A 19,489-nucleotide genomic window follows, 5' to 3' on the forward strand; every position below is an offset into this window, starting at 1 on the left:
CTTTTTGTAGCAAGTTGCTAAGAACAGAACATTATGTAACATACTGAAAGCTACCTTAAAAGTAAACTACCCCTTTAAATTTTAGCTTTTTAATTGGTTTCGGATAGTATTTGTGTAATTTTGTATACATATAGGGACAGATTCATTAAAGTCCTAATTACGAGTATGATTTGCGAAAATTCGCATTTAATACGAAAATTTCTGATGTGCGTTAATTTTGCGAAAAGTCACGTCGTGCTTGTGCAAAAATATTGTGGTACGATCTGAAATTTTTGTATCTGAACGATCGTGAATGGCGCGAAAACCTCTCTGACTTTGAACCTTCTGTGCATGTTTTTAGATGCCTCCTATAGGACTCAATAGCACTCTGCAGCTCCAACATGGCCCAAGGAAAGCCATAATACCGAAGCTTGAATGAATCCGAAATTTTCGTACTCGTTGAGACAAATACGATTTTGTCGCAAAGTACGAAAAAGTTGAGCAAATTTACTAGAATATCGCAGAAAATACGCAAAAGTTGTAAACTTTAGAAAAAATACAAATTTTTTTGTAATCAGACATTTCCTACTTTAATATATGTGCCCCATAGTGTGGGCAGGGCACTTTTGTTAGTATTTTAATGACTTAACCTTTTTTTAATTGCTGTATTGTGAGTAGACTCTGAAACAAGCTTTTTATACTTTGTTAATGAAGAAACCTGCAAAATATTTTTCAGTCCAATAAACTGGTTAAACTATTGCCATGGGTTTGTGAGAACCATTGATTTTCCTGCTGTACATATTCTGCATACAAACATATATTCATAAAATAAACTCTTCTATATCCACACAAATGTAAAACTCCTTTGTTTGGGTGTATATGACTACTTTTTGTTTTATTTGTATTATTTATTTTAATACAAGATTTTCTCTTGTTTTGTGTATTTACAGAATCTCTACTCCAGCTCATTCTGGAAATTACAGTTCGCAGCACAGGATCAAATGATAGCACAGGGCAGACGCTTACTGCAGTCTCCTGTGCTTGCCTCTTCAGCTTGGTGGTCTCATGGGGTGAAACAGGAAAGATCTTGCAGGCTATCTCTGCTATTCTTACTAATAATGGCAGCCATGCTTGCCAAAATATTCAGGTACTTCTCACAGTAAATAAAAATGTTACAGTTGCCTATCACATTTAAAAGTTTGGACCTTGAGTGCATGTTTCTAAAAAGCATTATATTTGTAATAGAAATGACCTACATTTAGTATGGCTTTTCCTGGTTATGAACGTATAGTGTGTATAGCTTTTCTGAATGCAAATCAACCAAGCTTTGTTTTCCAATAGATAGGAGATGGCCCATACAGTAGAGCTTAAAGCCATACCATGCCTCATTGAATGCAATATTTTCAAGAAAATATTTCTTGAAACTGGAGGATAGAAATAAATATTATGCCAAATATGCGGCAACTTTAACAATATGTTTCACCAGATTATAGGCAGATAAGGGGGTGTTCTTCACTCCCATTAAAAGGATTAGCGCACCAGAGGCCACACCTTTAGATTAGAGGAAAGGAACTTTCATTTGAAGCAGTGTAGGTAATTTTTCACGGTGAGGACAGTAAGGTTGGGGAATGCCCTTCTGAGTCATGTTGTAATGGCAGATTCTGTTAATGCCTTTAAGAGGGGCTTGGATGAGTTTTTGAACAAGCATAGTATCCAAGGCTATTGTGATACTAAAATCTACAGTTAATATTGATGTTGGTATATATAGTTTATGTATGTGAGTGTATAGATAGGTCGGCATAGGTTTGTGTGTGCTGGGTTTACTTGGATTTCTTTTTCCACTAAACTGTTTGATTTGTGTTCAACTTTTTTTTTTTTGTATAGATTTATCTAGGTTTTTTTTTTTTTTTCTATCAAACATAAATCTAACATTTTGCAGGGGTGTGTAGACTTTTTATCTCCATTGTAAAAGCGTCGGTATTATTTAAACTGTCATGAGGTCATGGGGTTAGGAATTGTGTGGATCTACACCTGTAGTCTTCCTGGTTCAAATCTTACCAGCCATGATTGGATGTAAATTGAAAGGGCAAGAAATTCTCATTGGATTAGGACTTCATTGTGGTCTGAATATGGCACATCCAAGCCTTAACTGGAAAGTGGAATGTCAGCTGTTGACTATTGTTTGTTAGGGGCAGAACAGAATAGCAAATGGTGCTGCTTCCAGCTTTGTCACAAACTTTCAATAAATAGGTCTGTAATAACGATTTAAATAAGGATTTAAATGAATGTGTATGAATGTGAAAAAACATGTTATCCTTGCAATTTGTATGTGCTTAGTGAACTATCTGTATTTATGCCCACTGCTCTCTTTTTTTAGGTGCCAACAATTTTAAACTCCCTTCAAAGGAGTGTCCAAGCAGTGCTGGTGGGAAAAATCCAGATCCAGGACTGGTTTACTAGTGGGATTAAAAAAGCTGCCTTGATGCAGAAGTGGTCTCTTCGAGACATTCCTGTTGATGAAGATGAACAGTGCCTCCTTCAGAGCGATGGCTTTTTCCTTTATCTCTTATGCAAAGATGGCCTTTACAAAATTGGCTCCGGCTATAGTGGGACAGTGAGGGTAATAGATATATACTTATTATCGAAACTCAAATTAGTGTCATGTATTATGCTAGTGATATATGTAATGTGTGTGGATTGGCTATGACAGATTGCCCCTTGGCAAAGCTTACTGTGCTAGTAGCTAGCAAGTTTTTGAACATGCACAACATTTATTTTTGTGAGGTCATTACCAAATATAATTATGTTTATGTCTCTGACCTATATGTTTAAATACTCTCTAGTCACTAGAGTCATCAATGCCCAAGAACCTTAAGGCAGATTAGGTTTGAGACAAAATTGTTATTATTGCCTTTCATTTATTGCTTATCCTTGACCTGTCCCATGAACCCCATTTATACCTTCTCCAAGATTTACTATGCTTTTCAAACGTCTAAAATATTCTGAGATCATCTAGAAGTCAATGGCAGATATCCCTTCCCTGCTGGATCCTTCTTTCCTTTGAAACTTTAGAGGTTTTCAGATTTTTTGTGCAACAAAGGTTTTTGTGCAACAATTTTTAAAAAGTTGCAGTTTTCGTGCGACAAGACAATATTTGGGATTTCTGCGCCTTTTCCCGCACAGACCTTTTCAGTTCAGACTTAGTTAATGCAAGACATTTCTGGCATTTATTAAAATTTTTAAATTTCAAAAAATGAGAAATGTTTTAGTAAATCTGTGTGTATTTTGCCATTATTTTTACAGACTTAATCATAAGGGGTTCTCTAATACTATAAATTCATTTAGTCAGTATGTTTCAATTAATAATTATGCTGATGCCACATAGGAAGCTTTCTCTGGTAGTGCATTTCATCCAGTAGAGAAGTACCATCATCTAAGCCGCCTCCCAATCATATTAATATGTTATATGGTAATGTTTTGCGGGCATTCCCACAAAATTTAACATGCAGGGGTTTTCCTGCTTCACTTTCCTTGCTGTGCTGGTTCTACTTCGATTTGAATTATTACTTCTGGAGAAGTGCCGACCCGTCAGTATCAAGCACCAGGCATTACCCTACAGAAGAGGCTCGGGAGAACAAGCTATTGGGACAATTAAAATGGAAGGAAACACCCCATGTGCAGTATCACTTAATTTTGATTATGTAAATCTGGTTTACGTTATAAATATCATTTTACAAATTCCGTTTTTTTTTGTTTTTCAGGGCCACATATATAATTCCACATCCCGCATTAAAAGTAGAAGAGAAAAGAAGTCATGGTTAGGTTATGCTCAGGTAAGGGAGCGGTGGACAAAATGAAAAGTTTTAACATGTTGATTGCTGCATTTTCAGAAAGACAGGAAATGCATCATGTAAGACTTATTAAGCTAAAAGGCTGGAGAGCTCTGTTTGACCCCACATCAGCTAGCACAGGGCCATCCAGCATGCAGCTTCTGGCCCGCAGGTATTTTCTATGATCCGCAGCCCTGTACATACACTACTTAAGCCCCTATAGAAAAGGAACAAAGAGGGTTGCTTGAGTTTGACAACACTTACATTTCACCCAAAATTCAGTCAGGACTAGATTTTTGCAGTTATTAAAGGGGTTGTTTACCTTTGAGTTAACTTTCAGTAAGATGTATTGAGTAATATTTTAAGACAACTTGCAATTGTTTTATAATTTTTGGTTTCTTTTATGAATTCACTTTTTGTTTCAAAATTTTCCAGATTGGACTTTCAACAGTTATCTGGTTGCTAGGGTTCAAATTACCTTAGCAACCAGGGAGTGGTTGGAATGAGAGACTGGTATATGAATATGAGAGGACCTGTATATATAAATAAGTAATAAAAAGTATCTTTTAGCAATAAAATTGTAGCCTCATAGAGCAATCAATTTTTTTTTTTAAGCTCCTGGGGTCAGTGACCCTTATTTAAAAGTTGGATAGAGTCAGAAGAAGGCAAATAATTAGAAAAAATTATAAAAAATAAATAATGAAGAACAATTGACAAGTTCTTTTGAATGGGCCAATCTATAACATACTAAAAGTAAATTTAAAGGTGAACCACCCCTTTAAACTCTCCTGCACAGCATTTAATTCCTTACCCCTTCTTAAACTCCTGTCTAACGGTCCTCACTCTTTTTGTTTAACTCCCTGTTGCCTTTGAGGAAGTTGAAAAATGTTGTTTTCCCCCTTTCTTACTACCTGCTACATTCCAGTCTTGCTACTTCATACTTCTCAATCCCATACACACATAAAAATATGCAGAAATCACTCATTCACTGCTAAAACCCTCACTTGTTTGTTTCAATCTTGGTAACTTTCTTGTCATGACTGCTTATTCTCTCCATAAGCAGTTTCTATATAACCAATTAACCTGCTTTCCATCTAACCATAGTTTGCCTAAACCCCTTCAGTTGGTTTTAGGTACACCATTTCCCCTCTATTATGACTCGCCAATAACCTACTAGCTGCAAAAGCCAAGAAATACCTTTTCTTGTAAAATATTTCTCCCAGCAGCTTTTTAAAGACATTAAACCCCACATGAATAATGAATACAATACGGAGCTGGTTTTACTCTGGGTTAAATGACCATTCTCTTTAAATATGGCCCTCTTATTGAAGTTCTCTATAGATATGATATAGTCCCTGTCCATGTTTCAGATAAGGGTTGAGTGTGTTTTAATGCTCTGAGCCAGAAGCACAGTAGGAGGGGGGAGCCAATCACAGCTTTTTGGCCACACCACCCATACAGCCAGTAAAAGGAGGCAGCAGGAAGTGGAACATGAGTAGAATTGGGGGAAGACTTTCAATAAATTGTCCCAATTTTAAGCAGATTGTTTCTATATTTAAAAGTTAAATGCACTGGTACATTCTTGTTTTGTTACACAATATGTTGCTTTTAACATCCCCCTCCTCTACAAAAATCCAAAAAGTGTGAAAAAAGCTTCAGCAGATTTACTGCAAACCATTTATTGTGGGTAGTCCACTAGTTTCTATTCTCTTGGTATCCATGACACTACTCTGTTTTTGTTTTCCTCCTTGCCTTTTTCTAAGGCCTTTTTCTAATGCTATTTTATTGAAAGCCTTGTAAAAGATAGGATGCTTTATTTTCTTTAATTTTACTTCCTTTTAGGGTTATTTACTCTACAGAGACACGAGCAATCAAGGCATGACAGCTAAAAGGATAAATCCAGAGACATTGGAACAGGATGGGACAGTTACAGTGCCAGGTAGGCAACAAGACATTGAAAAATAAATAATAAAGACCAACTGACTAGTTGCTCAGAATGGGCCATTCTATAATATAATTAAAACATTTAAAGACTGTGATGACTAGAATACATCTGCTAAGTAAGTTCAATGGCACACTAGTATTTTCCCCACCTACACTGAGAAAATGCTGATCTGCTACGATCCATGCTTTCACTGCACTGACACTGGCTCATAAGTGCACACACAGGAGTGGATATAACCCCCATACATAATAAAATGTCACAAAGTTTGCCAAGGTGCATTAACCTATAGCAACAAAATGTGAGCATTTATACAGGTGACTAATGTTAATGCACAATTGATACAAATGTACAAAAGATACAAATGGCACAAAATATCTAACTACTTATCTGTGTAACCTTAACAATTCAGAAGTTCTTTCGGGTGTAACAGTTACAGTTGTAGTAGTTACAGGGCAAAAGGTGGTCTTTGCTAGGCTGTTAAACTCTTAAGGGTAAGGTCACATGGGCATATGGTCAGCCCGTGGATAAGCGCCGGATGACAATATGCCTGTACACCTTAAAAAAAAAATCTTTTCGTTGTGCTTTCACCCGGAAGCATTGAATCTGTCCAGGTGCAGGCACATGCAGCCGATGTCCGCCAAGTCTTGTGCTAGTTGGTGAATATTGACTGTGTGCGCCTGCACCTGATCCGATTCAGTGTTTCCGGGTGCAGGCACAACGAGAAGGTTTTTTTTTTTTTTTTAGTGTACGGGCGTATTAAGCTCACATGACTTTACCCTAACAAATAACAGGAGAGGGCACCCTCTTATAGGGGCTTATATAATTTAAAGTGTATGCCAGTTTATACCCATATATTATATCCATAGAAAACAAAAGGATAGATCTGATCAGCTTATACCTATATATTATACCCATAGAAACAAAAGCATAGATCTGATCGGTTGCTATGGGCAACTTTACCAATGATGTTGGCTAACACATTAAAATAAGTATGCCTCAGTGTATTAAGCTTTTATACTTATACAATTGCACTTATTATTTTATAAAAATCTCAGCTGAAGTATTATAACCGGCAGTTCATTATGGTTTACCCATTGTCTGTAATTACAGACATTACTACGAATAACAATAGAGTTCCAGTTACCTGCTAATTGGATCTTATAAATGCCTGGACCTGTAGCAAATTTTGCACCTTTTGTGGTATAACCCTATGCATACTAAATCCAAACACAAGCCCTTATTGACCCTTTTTCTAGAATAAATAATTTTAAACAACATTATAAATATGCCCAGAGTACAACAGCTTACATCATAGGGCCACTTTTTTTTTTTTTTTTATATCTTTATTTTTTTTTCCATTTTTTTTTTTATTAGATGGTAACACTGATGGACAGAATATCCTCTTCAGTGATGGAGAATTCATAAACCAGATTGCTGCTTCTAAGGATGTAAGTTATGAAACGGGCTGTAGCTGTATTTTTTTAATTATATTAAGATGCTTATTTATAAATATGTTGCTAATTGGGTCTTTTTGGATTTTTATTCATTTATATTGTTGTCAAAACACAACAGGTGTAGCGCACTTTCAAGGAAAAAAAATGTCCCTTATCATATCAACATGTAAATGATGAAGCACTTAAAAATGTGTGCAAATATATATTGGTGTTAAACCAACATTTAGTAGAGGGGAGTAGGAAGTAGAGTGAGAAACTTTTGCTGAGGGAAGGAGATTTGGAAAACTCCTGAGGAGAGAGATATATAAATAAATATATATATTGGGGTGATGGTTTTCACGTAGGGGGTGGGTGTATTATGTCATCACTAGGGTTGTTTCATTTCCATACCACTGTCCGTTTGGTTTTCCCGCCAAACACACTATATAGGGTTTGTGTAAATCTGGCTGGTGTGACAGCCGAAATGTTAGTTGTCTGTTCACCTCAAATAAATCGGTTTAATATTGCTTTGGTTGTTTTTCTATATGAGGTATAACTACTTTGTCTCAAATGTTCTAGCATATGTGCCAATTAATTTTTTTTTTCTCAAGGTTTGCGTAACAAAATAATTTGATTATCTGTGATACAGGACTTTCTCCCAACTGTCTCATTTTGTTCTAATTTGTCATAGGATGGATTCGTTGTTCGAATATTTGCAACTAGTACAGAGCCTGTATTACAGCAGGAACTCCAGCTAAAACTTGCAAGGAAATGTTTACATGCATGTGGCATCTCACTGTTTGACCTGGAGAAAGATTTGCACATTATAAGTAAGAACATTTGTGAAAAATGTTTCTATATGTAGTACTTTGCTTTATTTAAATGAATACTGTCATGAGAAAACATGTTTTTCTCAAAACACATCAGTTAATAGAGCTTCTCCAGCAGAATCCTGCATTGAAAACAGATTTTTTAATATTTAATTTTTAAATTTCACATGGGGCTAGCCGTATTCTTAATTTCCCAGGGTGCCATAGCCATTTGACCTGTGCTCTAATAAACTTCAGTTGCACTTTACTGCTGAGCTGCAAATTGGAATGATGTCACCCCTCTCCCAGCAGCCGATCAGCAGAACAATGGGAAGGTAGCAAGATAGTAGTTACATGGGAGTAGGAGAAACAATAGGTTACCAGAAAGCGCTTGCTCCTTCTGAAAGCTCAGACTCAGGCACAATGCACTGAGATGGCGCCTACACATTACAGCTAAAAAAAAATACATTTGTTAGTTCAGGAATAAAATTTTAAATGGTAGAGTGAATTTTTTGCTATGTAAACAGTGTTATTTATAAATAAAAAGAAAAGTACACCATAAAAATGATGACAGTATTCCTTTAACAATTGGTTGTTAGGGTTGCTTTAAGTTTATCAGCATTTATACTGCCTTTCATACCAGTACAAAGTGTTAAATAGGTGTAATGCTTTCTCTCTGGTCATCAAAACTCGAGAAACCCTCCTGCTCATATCTGACCCATAGCTTAAAGTTTCTGTTTTAGGGCAGACGGGGAGATTAGTCGCCCACAACAAATCTCCCTTGTCGCGGGTGACTAATCTCCCCAAAATTCCATCCCACCGGTGAGAATGCAAATTGCTGGTGGGATGGCATACGGTTTCCTCTCAAGGCAACCGCGATCTAAAATATCTCACACGTTCTATTAAAGATGGTGTTTATCTTCCAAGCAGTTGCTTCCTATTTCTTATTTTTGACCATTTTTACTAACTTGTTTAACTTTGTTCTTTCTGGTGTTTCCAGCTAGCACAGTAATCCAGGTGCAAACTCTGTTACAATTTGCTACACTTAGGGGCACATTCATTAAAGTATGGCAGCATCTGTGTAGCATTAGCAGTAATTGTATAAATTATAACAGCTAACTTTAATGAAATTTGGGATTATGGTCAGCAGGACCAAAGATAAGAAATGTATCAACTAATGTAACAAATTAACCCCAGCTGCTTCAGGGTGACCTTAGAAGATGGAAAATTAAAAATCAAAATAAAGGAAGTAGTTAAAAAAAAAAAAAGCTTCTGGTGAACTATCTGAAAACAAGTGGAATTAAAAAGTGTTTGGAAAGAGTATTTTGTGTTAGGGATGTGCCGAATGCAGGATTTGGGTTGGGATTTGGCCAAGATTCTGGCTTTTTCAGCAGGATTTGGCTGAATGAACGCTCCTGACCAAACCAAATCTTTAAACTCACATGACTTTTTGTCACACAAACACACAAAGTTGAAAACTTTTTGCAGTGTGCGGTTCTCTTTGACGCTTTATTTGCATATGCAAATAAGGATTCGGGTTCAGTTCAGAATTCGGCCAAATCTTTTGCGAAGGATTCGGTGTTTGGCTGAATCCGAAAATGGTAGATTTGGTGCATCTCTAGTTAGAATACCCTGCATTACAACAGAGATCAATTTTGATGTAGTATTTATCTTTAAAGTGATTTATTCTTTTTCGTTCTCCCTTTTTTAGGTACGGGCTTTGATGAAGAACTGGCTGTTTTGGGAGCGGGAAGAGAGTTTGCACTAATGAAAACTGCTAGCGGAAAGGTGGCATTATATTCTGTTTATATTTTGTTAAATTATAAAGAAAAGTTATTTGTTTTACAATTAGCATAATGGTTGTACCAACTTAGCACATTTTACATTTAAGGCTGCTTATTCAAATTGTCATGCGTATAACTAACTTTTTTTTTTTTTTTTTACTTAGTAAATATGAAATCATATTGAAATTATATTTTCATTAATATGTTCTTTCTTTGGTACCCTGTTTAGGTGTATTACACTGGCAAATATCAGAGCCTTGGAATCAAGCAGGGTGGGCCTTCAACAGGAAAATGGGTTGAGCTACCCATAACAAAATCTCCAAAGATTGTTCAGTTCTCAGTTGGCCATGATGGTTCTCATGCATTACTTACTGCTGACGATGGAAGTGTATTTTTTACAGGCACAGCTAGTAAAGGGGAAGATGGAGAGTCAAGTAAGTGTCAGTATTATTCTTATTATAACCTTATTTTGTTCAAATGAGCAGTTTTGTTTCATTTCGTTGCAACTTGTGCTTGCAGTATATGTAACTTTTTATGTAACAGCTAATTTTATTATTGCTTTAGCCACAAATGCAAGTGCAATAATGTGCACTTGCATCTGGAGAAAGTCTGGTTCAGTAGTTGCTGTCCAGCACAAGACATCCCTGCCCAAGATAAAACATAGATTAGCAGTGGAGAAATGGTTTATAAATAATCTGAGGAACGAACTTCCCAAGTAATTGGAAACAATTATTTTAAAAACAGGCATTTGGTGTGAAATTCGTAGCCCGTTTTTCCTGTTTTTAAGTGATCCACTTTATATTGCTCTACAAAGAAGTTTTTATGCTTTATATCTACCTTATGGAAGTTTCTTAGGGCAGTGATTTGCTACATGGCATTTGTTTATGAAGAGATTGTTTAGTAACCAGTAATGTCAAAAATCTGAAATGTATATTTTATACATTTAATGTTTTGTATATGTTGATCCAAAACCTACAAATAAACCACTGTGTGGCAACAAGGTCCTATTTTATATGAGAACTTTTTGCTGTTGGTCTATAAAGAGCCATAATTGACATTTGACCCTTGTTTATCGTTCTCTGTAAGAATTAAACCCATTGTATTCTACACAGACTTTGTAACCTGTGCTTTTTTTCCTTTTCAAAATGATTAGTTCAGGGAAACATACATTATATTTTCATTTCTTATTAAAACACTTTAATTATTTGGTGTTACTAATCATTTAATAAAGCAGTTACTGATTTAGTATTGTTTGTTTTTATTATTGTTGTATCATTTTTGTAATGACACAAGCAGCAAAAAGCCGTCGACAATCTAAACCCTATAAGCCAAAAAAAATGATGAAAATGGATGGAAAAATTGTTGTAGCCACTGCCTGCAATAATGGGAGCAGCTCCATCATAAGCAAGGATGGTGAACTGTACATGTTTGGAAAAGATGCCATTTATTCTGACAGCTCAAGTAAGTGAATTTAACAAAATGTGATTATTGTAAGTCTTTTGTAGATAAACAATGGTTTTAATTGTTTCGTTATTTATGCATGCCCCCTGAAATAGATGATTCAGTATCACTACATTCAGTCATGAAAACAAAATGTATTTTTATTTTCAAAAGTTTTATACATCAGCAACACACACTTACATGGATATTCTGTTCAGTCACAAATAATAATCTTGTTTTTGTTTCTCTGGAGATCAAAATTAATTTTTTTTTTAATGTTATTTAACTTCTATTTGAAATCGATAAAAAATGCTAGAAAGGGAACAGACTTGTTTCCCAGTAACTTGACCAGTATAGGCCAATGGGTATTGTTCTGTAGTATGCAGTTAGGCATTGTAATGTGACCAATGCCATTTATTGAAGGTACTTGCATCCAAAATCCATTAATTGCATCAGGCACACCTTCCCCCTCATGACAGCATTTATGTTTAAATTAAAAACTGCTGCGTCGTGGCTAAAATAGATGGCAACTTGCTTCTTAAATTGCACTTTAAGCACTGTACTTAAACTTGTAAATAAGCCCTTGCATTACTGTCTGTTGCATTACTTTAACCAACAGAAGTGTTTTTGAATAGTTTACCGAAACGTCATCATGTATCATCTACCAGTGTTTTTCTGTGTGGTATGTGTCTGTATTTGAGTGTTTTGCACATGTGCACAACGTTATCTTAATCCTTTAAAATGATCTGTCTAGACCTGGTGACAGACTTGAAAGGACATGTGGTGACTCAAGTCGCTATGGGGAAAGCCCATACTTGTGTACTGACAAAGAAAGGGGAAGTTTGGACATTTGGTGTCAACAACAAGGGCCAGTGTGGAAGAGACACAGGTGCTATGAACCAAGGAGGAAAGGGTAAGAAAACCACTTTCTTGCATTTTTAACTTTATTTTTTTTTTTATTATGTTATAACAATTTTTAGTGTAACATTTTGTAAGACATGTTTGCCATGTCTGAGTGTTTGTTTTTTTATATTGATTGATTTTTTTTTTTTTTTTGTTTGATTTACACAAAATTGCACCTTTAAAGAGAGCTAAGCTTAAAGTGGCAGTGTACACCCTTTTTCTACATTAATTATCCTACCCTGTTTTTCTGGGGATCTCTTATGCATGTGCAAGTCTAGTGGGCTGCATGGGATCCCTGGGAAGAGTTGGTAAAATGGTGACAGAGAAAAAAAAGTAAAAAAAAGTACAAGCCTTTGCAGTTATTTCTGAAGAAGAGCACTGGCCCAGGGAAAAGTTTTAATTCATTTGGAGGGCTCCTGACAATTTGGCACCCCCAGTGTATAAATAATTCCTTGCTCTTTAAACATAATTGGCATAATTGCCAAATGGCTTTCATTTGTGGGGACATTACACTTATATAATAAGTTTGCTCTCCTAACTAATATTTTTAGGCTTAAATTGCAGTACTGTACTAAGAAGACAGAAATACAGAAAATTATTAGTTAGGTTCAGTAATATAATACAAGAAACATAATTTTTGTTTAGGGAGAATAGATGAAAATATTTGCATATTTGTGTGATATATACATTTTTACTGGCTTTGTCAGCCTTTGGAGTTGAAAACATGGCAACGGCAATGGATGAGGATCTTGAGGAGGAACTCGATGATAAAGATGAAAAATCTATGATGTGCCCTCCTCGAATGCATAAATGGAAGCTGGAACAATGCATGGTCTGTACAGTGTGTGGAGAATGCACAGGATATGGAGCCAGCTGTGTTAGTAGTGGACGACCTGATCGAGTACCAGGAGGGTAGGTATATAGTAGGATTTCCTTACCTTTCATGAAGAGTCCTGAAGCATTTTTGAAAACACATTTCTTTATAATCTTACAACACTTTGTAATAGTAAGGACTTCTTGATACTATGTTTTGACGCTTTATGGATTTTTGTAGCTTTTTACTTTTTTCACTGATCTTATCGGAGCTTAAATTTTATAGAATTTGTGGCTGTGGATCGGGAGAATCTGGTTGTGGTGTTTGTGGATGCTGTAAAGCTTGTGCTCGGGAGCTTGATGGCCAGGAGGCAAGGCAAAGAGGAATCCTGGATGCTGTGAAAGAGATGATACCATTGGATCTCCTACTAGGTAAAGGTGTGGCTTATTCTGTTTATTTTGTATTCATTTTTTCTGCATGTGTGTAGATATATTTGTTAGTTTGTGAAGATGGCCTTTTTGAAGACCAGAACAATGATCAGTCAGTGAAATTTTTACATTGGCTATTTAACAGACTACAAAGTGCAGTATTTTTGTTGATGTTTAATGTCCAAGGAAATCACTGGAAATAGTAGCATGCTACTGGTGTTTTCACTCACATATTGTGGTGCTCTCTAGCTAGAAACCTCTGCCACAAGGCAGATTATTATTCAGAGAGCAACGTAAAGGAAAAAGTGCACTGATACTGGCAATGTCTGCTATGACCTATGTTGCTGACTTCAAGCATTAACCTTCTAACATAATAATAAAAATAATTTTATTAATTCATATCTGCAACCGTTGCAAAGCCAGTTTTGATTTTTTTTCTTAGCTTTTATTGGGGTCAGAATGGTGAAAATTACAGAATGGCCATCCCCATAGACTCCAATTGAATTGTTTTTTTTGTTTTTTTTTTCTTCTGTAATAAAACAGTACCTTGTAGTTTTTTGCTAGCTAAAATATAATTAACCCTATTTGAGGCAAAACAGTCCTATCCGGTTTAATTAACGTTCAAATGATTTTTGAGTAGACTTAAGGAATGGATAACCAAGTTACAGAAAGGCTGCTTGTCCAGAAAACCCCAGGCCCCAAGCATTCGGGACAACAGGTCTATACCTGTACTTGCATGTTCATACATCAAAGATGAAGTACTCAAGCTCGGGGATGCCCGGACAAATTCGAGGCCATATGGGGGGCATGGCTCCTGGCAAACGCACCACCTTAACCGATTTTGAACAGTTGGCAAAAAAGACACAGGGTTTCCCTCTTGGCTTTGTACAAATATAATCCTTGGACTTTATACCCCCCCCCCAGCTCATTCCCCCTTTTTCTTCTTCTTTTGACTCCTCTTGTTCTTCTCTCTTCTCTTCTTATTTTCCTTAAAGGGATTGTTCCCTTATGTTGTTAAAAATTTAAAAATGCAAAATAAAACCTTTAAAAAAAAAAAAAAAAAAAAAGATGTAGTACTCTTGAGTGGCAAAACGGGGTAAAAGACCAGCACCTAAAAAAAGAGCAGAGATAAAGGTTATTCTTTACTTTGTCTGGTTTAAAGAATTAAAGCTAAGCCAAGTAGATTTAAGCTAGAAACCTCCAAAAATTTGTATGTTGAGTCTGCTTTAATAATATGGTTCCTTCTTTAGTAAATTGCTAGAGTAGGAATTGGAAGCAATATAATAGAACATCAAATGTAGAATCTCTAAATAATTTTCACTGTGTGTTTTGGTACATGAGCTACATGGGGTACTGTGTTAATTTTGGAAGGTTTTTTTCACATTTTAAAGAGTAATACTAACAGAACATATTATGAAATAAATATTTCTCTAATTTTATTGTAGCAGTACCTGTTCCTGGAGTTAACATAGATGAGCACCTGCAATTAAGACAGGAAGACAAGAGACAGCGGGTCAACAGGAGGCATAGAATAGATGAAGGAAGAGGTAAATTGCGCATTACTGTTTGCATCTCTATAATAGAGTAATTATTAGTTATGCTTTTTGTATATTTTACAATATGTGGACAGATTTGGTCTGTCAGTTGTTTTTACCACTAATGCCTGCAGTAGTGGGACAGATTTGAAGAACAGAATAGAATGGAATATAACAGAACAGAATCATTCTGTTTTCACCTGGCAGTCCTTGGCCCATGTGATTGTTTTAGGACCTCAGCTGGTATGTGAGGGTCAACTTTGACATTCTCAATGCCTGAGTTAAGCAATTTATGTTTGAATGTGAGGCCAAACCACATCTGTTTTGTTTGTTTGGTCCCCAGTATCAGGCCTTGTTTACAATCATAGGCAGTGTGAAGTAATTTTCCTTAAATTTTGTTTTACATTTTTTTTAGTTTTTATTTTGTATTTTTTTTTTTTTTTTAGGGGGAAACAAACCTAATGGGGATTTAGGTAAGGTATGATGAATGTCCTGAAAACTGGTAAATGTTTTGAAGTATTTCAGATCACCTTGTGTATATATTATGCACCTTTTGGTATGTGGTGCGAATGGTTCTCGTGTAACTGCTTTGGAACTTTTCTGAGGTGCAGCCTAAATCTTTCCTTTTCTTGAGTTCTCATAGTAAACCTGAAATAATTTGTTTACATAATTGTTTTAAGTATTTAGAATTAACTCAGAGAATGTCGCTAAAAGTACAGAAAGTAACAAAAAGTCAAAACAATCTACAGGTTATTATTTGTTGAGATTCTGGACTATACAGTGATGGCCAAAATTGTTGGCACCCCAGAAATTTTTCCAGAAAATCAAGTATTTCTCACAGAAAAGTATTGCAGTAACACATGTTTTGCTACACACATGTTTATTCCCTTTGTGTGTATTGGAACAGAACAAAAAAAGGGAAGGAAAAAAAGCAAATTGGACACAATGTCACCCAAAACTCCAAAAATGGGCTGGACAAAATTATTGGCACCCTTTCAAAACTGTGGATAAATAAGATTGTTTCAAACATGTGATGCTCCTTTAAACTAACCTGGGGCAAGTAACAGATGTGGGCAATATAAAAATCCCACCTGAAAGCAGATAAAAAGGAGAGAAGTTCACTTAGTCTTTGCATTGTGTTTCTGTGTGTGCCACACTAAGCATGGACAACAGAAAGAGGAGAAGAGAACTGTCTGAGGACTTGAGAACCAAAATTCTGGAAAATTATCAACAATCTCAAGGTTACAAGTCCATCTCCAGAGATCTAGATTTGCCTTTGTCCACAGTGCGCAACATTATCAAGAAGTTTGCAACCCATGGCACTGTAGCTAATACTCCTGGGCGTGGACGGAAGAGAAAAATTGATAAAAGGTTGCAACGCAGGATAGTCTGGATGGTGGATAAGCAGCCCCAAACAAGTTCCAAAGAAATTCAAGCTGTCCTGCAGGCTCAGGGAGCATCAGTGTCCAACTATCCGTCAACATTTAAATGAAATGAAACGCTATGGCAGGAGACCCAGGAGGACCCCACTGCTGACACAGAGACATAAAAAAGCAAGACTACAGTAAGCCACAATCCTTCTGGGAAAATTTCTTGTGGACAGATGAGACCAAGATAGAGCTTTTTGGTAAAGCACATCATTCTACTGTTTACCAAAAACAAAATGAGGCCTATGAAAAAAAGAACACAGTGCCTACAGTGAAATATGGTGAACGGTTCAATGATGTTTTGGGGTTGTTTTGCTGCCTCTGGCACTGGGTGCCTTGAATGTGTGCAAGGCATCATGAAATCTGAGGATTACCAAAGGATTTTAGATCGCACTCTAGAGCCCAGTTTCAGAAATCTCTGGTTTTCAACCCGAGATCTTGGGTCTTCCAGCAGGACAATGACCCCACACATACATAAAAAAGCACCCAGAAATGGATGGCAACAAAGCGCTGGAGAGTTCTGAAGTGGCCAGCAATGAGTCCAGATCTAAATCCCATTGAACATCTGTGGAGAGATCTTAAAATTGCTGTTGGGAAAAGGCGCCCTTCCAATAAGAGACCTGGAGCAGTTTGCAAAGGAAGAGTGGTCCAAAATTCTCGGTGAGAGGTGTAAGAAGCTTATTGATGGTTATAGGAAGTGACTGATTTTCAGTTATTTTTTCCAAAGGGAGTGCAACCAAATATTAAGTTAAGGGTGCCAATAATTTTGTCCAGCCGATTTTTGGAGTTTTGTGTGACATTATGTTCAATTTGCTTTTTTTCCTCCCTTTTTTGTTCTGTTCCAATACACACAAAGGGAATAAACATATGTATAGCAAAACATGTGTTACTGCAATACTTTTCTGTGAGAAATACTTGATTTTCTGGAAAAATTTCTGGGGTGCCAACAATTTTGGCCATGACTGTACATAAAACTTAGAATATAACTTTGGTTGTTTCAGGCACATAAGCCCATCATTACACAATACGTGGCATGAGAATGACTTATTGTACAGAATATGTTGGCACTTTATAAATAAATGTTAATAATAATGAGTAAAATAAGGGATTACCATTTTGGTTAGATGTCATAATTCTAAATGGAGAATGAAGAAGTTGCAAGGTGACCTCCAAAGTAAGCAAAAATGCCGAATTCAAAGAAAATGTATGAAGTATTAAGAATATGTATTGCTTCCTTAAATATCTGCTATCCTTAGAAAAATGTTGCTACTCTGCTTTATTCATATGTGTAGTGTACTGGTTCCTTAAAGGGATTCTGTAATGGGGACACATGTTTTTTGCAAAATGCACTAGTTAATAGCACTTAATTTAATTTTGAAATATGACATGGGGCTAGCCAGATTCTTAGTTTCCTTGGTTCCCTCGGCCATGTGACTTGTGCTCTGATAAACTTCTTCAGTCACTGTTTACTCCTGCTCTGCAAGTTGGTGTGATATTACCCCCTCCCTTTTCTCCCAGCAGTCGATCAACAGATTAATGGGATGGTAGCAAGATAGCAGCTTCCTGACACCTGTACTGCTAAAAATGCTCCCATGCCCCAACTAATGGTAGATATGATAACAGCAGTAAAAATCCAAGTCCGGCTCACCCAGTAAATGACTCCAGTTACATTGAGTAGGAAAAGCAAGAGCTTATCTGAAAGCAGTTGTATTGTGCAGTTCTGGCTCTTTTTGAAAGGTTGTGGCTCGGGCTCAGAGATGGCTGCCTAAACACAAATATTACAGTTAAAAAATGTATATATATTTTTTTTTTGTTCAAGAATAACATTTTAAATTGTAGAATGAATTATTTGTAATGTACACAGTGTAATTTAGTAATGGAAACTACACCATAAAAATCATGACAGAATCCCTTATATCTGCAATCCTTGGAAAAATGTTGCTATAGTGTAAATTAGATAGTTATTGGTATGTACTTTTCAGCTCTCTTACCACTGCTATGGGAACAGTTTTAAATGTTTTAAAATCAATGGCTCACTGCCTGGTTTGGTGCCCTACATTATTTAATTTAACAAAGTAAGACATGTCCATTTAGTGTACACTCTCTAATTCAGGTGCAATGCCAGAAATGTTTGTGGGACAGTACTGTACTGTGGCAGTGCTGTAAATGGTAAAAAAAATGGTGGTTCTTTCATAAAGTAGATATGTTGGCTTTATTGGTCTGTGGTTTCTGTGAGAATATCCTTTCGAACATTATTTGTTAGATTTTTATAGCTTGTCACCTTTAATATAACTCCTCAATCCCTTGGTCTTGGCCATTTTTCCTCCTTGTCAGCAATATAAATGTGCCACTGTTCAGATCTGTATTGCTGAAGAAATATTTTCAATACTACAGTATAACTCTGAGCTACAGGGTTAGATATTTTAAACTGTCTGTAGCACTTTATCATTTGAATATTTGAACATCAAAAATGTTGTCTGGTAATTTGACTTTAAATTATTAAAACATTGACCACTTGGCAACTCTGGTTAAGTACTTAGTATTCGTAAGCCACCATTAGCATTCCACTGGATAGCATACTACTGTGATTTATTTATATCAAGGTTTTATTGATATCAAGGATTTATTTATGTCAAGGGTGGCAAGTATCTGGTGATAATTTCTCACAGTACGGCTAACCCCAATTTTCACTTTTATTGTATTTTATTAGATAAATTGTGAACATGAAATTCCTTGAAATTTTTTTCCGGATTCTATTAATGCAAATATCTAGCCTTTCCTGAAACTTTTCCTGTATTCAATTTAAATATTTTAGAAATATTTTCAGAAAACTCTAGCAACACTGGTTTAATTAAAAAGACGACCAATTGCAAATTATCCCCAACTATCAATGTCTTAATCATACTTGAAGTTAATTTAAAGACAATCTACCTTTTTTAAGGAATGTTGCTCAAATTACAGATAAACCCCTTGTTAGAAAAAAAACCCTATGTCCCAAGCATTCCAGATAATAGATCCATGCCTAAATACAGAGATCATTTTTTGTTTTGTTTATTTATTCATATTTTTTAATAGGGTCTGTATGTATTAATACAAGTTACTATATATTCAAAAAAGTCTCCAGAACTCGTTAAGTTTCAGCAAATTGTGCATTTTTATGTT

General features: G+C 35.9%; 1 protein-coding gene across 22 annotated transcripts in view; it reads left to right on the plus strand.

Annotated features, from left to right (window-relative positions):
* The window catches only part of mycbp2 (MYC binding protein 2, E3 ubiquitin protein ligase), a 139,791-nt gene that overhangs the window by 13,578 nt on the left and 106,724 nt on the right, over positions 1 to 19,489 (plus strand). For 13 of the 22 annotated variants that reach the window (XM_031897067.1, XM_031897074.1, XM_031897078.1 and 10 more), the window contains exons 5-18: positions 930 to 1,126; positions 2,357 to 2,599; positions 3,741 to 3,812; positions 5,652 to 5,748; positions 7,129 to 7,202; positions 7,879 to 8,017; positions 9,708 to 9,784; positions 10,010 to 10,220; positions 11,077 to 11,241; positions 11,975 to 12,133; positions 12,831 to 13,035; positions 13,223 to 13,374; positions 14,811 to 14,912; positions 15,347 to 15,373. In XM_031897067.1, the coding sequence (XP_031752927.1) occupies positions 930 to 1,126; positions 2,357 to 2,599; positions 3,741 to 3,812; positions 5,652 to 5,748; positions 7,129 to 7,202; positions 7,879 to 8,017; positions 9,708 to 9,784; positions 10,010 to 10,220; positions 11,077 to 11,241; positions 11,975 to 12,133; positions 12,831 to 13,035; positions 13,223 to 13,374; positions 14,811 to 14,912; positions 15,347 to 15,373 (1,920 nt within the window). Of the gene's footprint in view, positions 1 to 929; positions 1,127 to 2,356; positions 2,600 to 3,740; positions 3,813 to 5,651; positions 5,749 to 7,128; positions 7,203 to 7,878; positions 8,018 to 9,707; positions 9,785 to 10,009; positions 10,221 to 11,073; positions 11,242 to 11,974; positions 12,134 to 12,830; positions 13,036 to 13,222; positions 13,375 to 14,810; positions 14,913 to 15,346; positions 15,374 to 19,489 lie in introns of all 22 variants that reach the window. The other 9 variants (XM_031897072.1, XM_031897086.1, XM_031897087.1 and 6 more) reach the window with 6 other exon arrangements.

This window comes from Xenopus tropicalis, chromosome 2 (assembly GCF_000004195.4).
Source record: "Xenopus tropicalis strain Nigerian chromosome 2, UCB_Xtro_10.0, whole genome shotgun sequence".
Classification (NCBI taxonomy): domain Eukaryota; kingdom Metazoa; phylum Chordata; class Amphibia; order Anura; family Pipidae; genus Xenopus; species Xenopus tropicalis.